Here is a 3,997-nt window from a genome sequence, read left to right as displayed (position 1 = left end):
AACTTGTCTTTTGTTGTAAAATATTGACATGGAGTGTTTTTCTGTGGTATTTTGGAAGGTTGTGACCAGATATTTCTGGGTATTGGACAGTATATTGGTGTAAACATGTGGGGCGTGAGGAGAGAGCCCCCTCACACAGCCGCCGTGCTCGCTGCCTGGGCAGTGACTGTTCTCCCTGGGTGAAAGCCTACAAGCTTCTAGCCGAGGAAATTGGCGGCGGCCAATGGCAGCGCGGCGGGTGACGTCACGGGCCGGGGTGGGCGTTGCCCGCAGAGCCCGGCTGGGTCAGCGGCGTGTCCCCGCCCACCGCGCGCGCCCTTAGTAGCATTTATATAGTGGAGCCTGGACGCGGGCTGGGGAGTCAGCTCTTTGCACTTATTTCAACTCCAACTCCAACCCAAGTGAATTCGGACCTGGCAGCCCTTGCCCTCCCCCCTCGGAGCCTAAGTCGTGGCTATTCCAAACCTTTCTCTAATAACGCAGGATCCTCCCGGTCCTCTGGACAAGCTGCAAACTGGATCTGGAAATGTCTGCCACACTTTTATCCGCCTTCTACGACATTGACTTGTTCTGTAAGGTGTGTATACGAGCCTCGTGCATGCACCATGGATTATCGGGGGTGTATGTCTGTCTGTCTGTATGTGTGTGTGCACACCATGCGATCACCGACTCTGCTACAAAGTTGCAAGCGCAGAACTTTGCGTGTGTGTGTGGGTGCAATGCTCTGCAGAGGAGCTGCTGAGATGTCATGTGAGTGTCTTCTGCACCGTGCAATGGGATTGCAGGACTGTAGGACACTTGGGGGAGCTGAGGGTGCATGTGTTTTGTGCTGCCCTGGAAGTTTTTTTTGAGCTGCTTGTGCATGGTGAATTTTTTGCCTTGTGTTGTATTTTTTTTTTGCACTTGTAGTTGTTTTACGTTTTTACTGACTTGTGTCTCTCTTTGATTTCTTTCTCCCGTTTTCCAGAACGAGAAAGTCCTGAACAATCTGAACCTGAGCAGCATGCTGGATAAGAAGGCGGTGGGCAGCCCGGTGACCAGCCCAAACTCGAGCCTCATCCCGGGCTTCCTGCGCAGACACTCGGCCAGCAACTTGCAGTCTCTGGCCAATAACAATAATTCGTCCCCTAAGTTCTGCAACAACAACCTCAAGGAGTCGTCGGTGGTGAGCAGCACCGCCCTGCTGAACAAAGAGAACAAGTTCCGGGACCGTTCGTTCAGTGAAAACGGGGAACGTAGCCAGCATCTCATGCACCTCCAGCAGCAGCAGCAACAGCAGCAGAAATCCGGGGCACAGATCAACTCCACCCGATACAAGACAGAACTGTGCCGGCCTTTTGAGGAAAGTGGCACTTGCAAGTATGGAGAGAAGTGCCAGTTTGCCCACGGCTTCCACGAGCTGAGAAGCCTGACCCGGCACCCCAAGTACAAGACGGAGCTGTGCCGTACCTTCCACACTATTGGTTTCTGTCCCTATGGTCCCCGCTGCCACTTCATCCACAACGCCGAAGAGAGGAGGCAGGCACCCGGCGGAGGGGGCTCCCCTACTGATTGCTTCAATGGCCAGCGCCCTAAGCTGCACCACAGCCTCAGCTTTTCTGGTTTCCCCAACCACAGCCTGGACTCGCCACTGTTGGAGAGCCCGACCTCCCGCACCCCTCCTCCACAGTCCTCCAACTCCCTGTACTGTGAGGAGACTGTGCCCTGTGCCAACAATGCCTTCACCTTCTCCGGCCAGGAGCTGAGCCTCATCACCCCGCTGGCCATCCAGACCCACAACCTCTCCGGCTACAACAATCCTGCAGCCTACTGCCGTCAGCAGCCCCCAGCCTCCTCCAACTCTCCCCCACCAAGCCTCAACTTCCAACCCCTGAGGCGTCTCTCCGAATCTCCGGTGTTTGATGCCCCACCAAGCCCACCCGACTCTCTCTCTGACCGGGAGAGTTACTTGAGCGGCTCCCTGAGCTCTGGCAGCCTGAGTGGATCCGATTCCCCCACCCTGGACTCGAACCGGCGCCTGCCCATCTTCAGCAGGCTGTCCATCTCCGATGACTGAGCCACCACCGTCCCCTGCCTGCAGGGGGGGCTTCTCTGGACTGGGGAGGCAAATACTACCCAGGCTGGTATGAGTTATTTTCTTCTTTGTTTTAATGATGTGGGCTAAATAGCCACCTGTCTAACATAACAGAGGGCGCTGCTGTAAAGCCCACAGCTGCTGCAGAACCTCTGTTTTTAAAGAAAGATTTAAAGGGCCGGCGCAGCCCGACTCATGGTCATGTTGATTGTTAGATTTCTTTAAATAGCAGAACAGTCGATGCTCTGCAGCACTAGAGGTTATGTGGCAGCTGGGGGGTCTTTGGGCTGCCCTGGCGAATGGACTATAGAGGGGGTTTTTTGCCCACCCTGCCTTTAAAATACAGTGGAAGTGTCAGGGGCCAGTTTTGTCACCCCCTCCTTGTATTTTTGTGACATAAAGCTGCCAGTCTGTCCCCGCACCTCCCTCGGTATGTGCTATAGAGACTCAGGAGGGTGACCGAAAGAGGAGGACGAACCCAACTCTACAACGTTGTAACTTACAGCAAGGACTAAACACTTGAACTTATACGAAGCTGGCACTCATGACGATCCCTGTATTACTATTATTGTTATTGTTTAAAACTTTTTTTTTGTTTTTTTGCCTTTTGTGCCTCTGCCAATTTTTTTTTTTTTTTTTTTTTAATTAATTTAACGAAAAGCAGAGTCGGGGAGAAAAGAAAAGACTCGTTGGAAAAAAAAAATCCTGAAAGCTGAACAAAACGGAAAAAAAATAGACGAAAAAGAGTAAAAACCTTAACTTCGCAAAAGGGCAAACTTAACAAATAGAACAAAACTATTTTTATAGAACTGTGGGGGTTTAGAGGGTGGGATGTGTCTTTTTTTTGGGGGGCGGGGGATAGTTTTATGCACCAGCAGGCATTCCATCTCTTGAAGCATTAGCACAGCAAACTTAGGGGGAGAGGAACACTTTTTACCTTTAAAAAAAATTTTTTTTCCTCCCAAGGGTTTAATAATAAAACACAACAGTCCAGTTGGAATTTATAGAAAAAAAAATGGAATTAAAAAAAAAATTAAGCTTTCTTTTAAAAAAATCACCATCCTGCCGAGAATATGCCTTAACAACAAGCAACCCTCTAAGATGTCTATTTCTTTAGCTTAACATGTACTAAAAAAAGAAAAAAATACACACAAAAAAAAAAAAAAACTTTCATTCCAAAGTTTAACATCAGTTCCATTTCCATCGCTTAGTGGGCTGTTAGCTTAGAACAATTTTTGTTCCTCTTATTTGGAAGCACTCAGTTAGTTTATAATTGTTGAATAACTGCTGATTTATTATTTGTTTTTTTTGTTTTTTTTTTTTATTATATTATTATTTTAGCTGTCTGAGTTGCTTGCCTGTCACTGCACACAACTCAATATGAAAAAAACTATTTAACTTATTTATTATCTTGTGAAAAATATACATTGAATAATTTGTTCATACTGTATTTATCGGGTATGATGAAAAGCAATAGATATATATTCTTTTATTACGTTTAAATTATGATTGCCATTATTAATCTGCAAAATGTTGAGTGTATGTTCTTTTCACAGTAATATATGCCTTTTTTTTTTTTTTTTGTAACTTCACCTGTTTTATTTTATTGTAAATGAGTAAAATCTTAATTTAAGAGATTGTATGTAATATTTATTTCATTAATTCCTTTTTTTTTTTTTTTCCTTGTTTACGTTAATAAAAAAAAAAGAGAAAAAAAAAGATTTGAATGGTTTCTGTTAAGAAATCTCAGTGCTGTGGAAGAAGTTTGAGGAATTTTTTTTTTTTTTTTTTTTGTATGGGTTTCCTTCCCACTCCCCCTTCTTATTTTATTCCCACCCCCCCCCTTCTATTTTCATATATTCTATTAGCCCGTCCAAAAAAAAAGAGCTAAGAAAAAGCATTATAATTTGACTTGAGTGACTC

At 45.7% G+C, this 3,997-nt stretch overlaps 1 protein-coding gene across 1 annotated transcript; it reads left to right on the top strand.

The window, feature by feature from the left end:
• Positions 1-327: 327 nt before the first annotated feature.
• ZFP36L2 (ZFP36 ring finger protein like 2) lies at positions 328-3,291 on the top strand. The gene is made up of 2 exons (XM_072140257.1): positions 328-577; positions 968-3,291. The coding sequence occupies exons 1-2, from the start codon at positions 527-529 to the stop codon at positions 2,054-2,056; spliced, it is 1,140 nt and encodes a 379-aa protein (XP_071996358.1). The 5' UTR covers positions 328-526; the 3' UTR covers positions 2,057-3,291.
• Positions 3,292-3,997: the final 706 nt, after the last annotated feature.

Source organism: Engystomops pustulosus, chromosome 3, assembly GCF_040894005.1.
Source record: "Engystomops pustulosus chromosome 3, aEngPut4.maternal, whole genome shotgun sequence".
Lineage (NCBI taxonomy): Eukaryota > Metazoa > Chordata > Amphibia > Anura > Leptodactylidae > Engystomops > Engystomops pustulosus.
The sequence above is the reverse complement of the archived record's forward strand: the minus strand, read 5'-3'. Positions and strand labels throughout refer to the sequence as shown.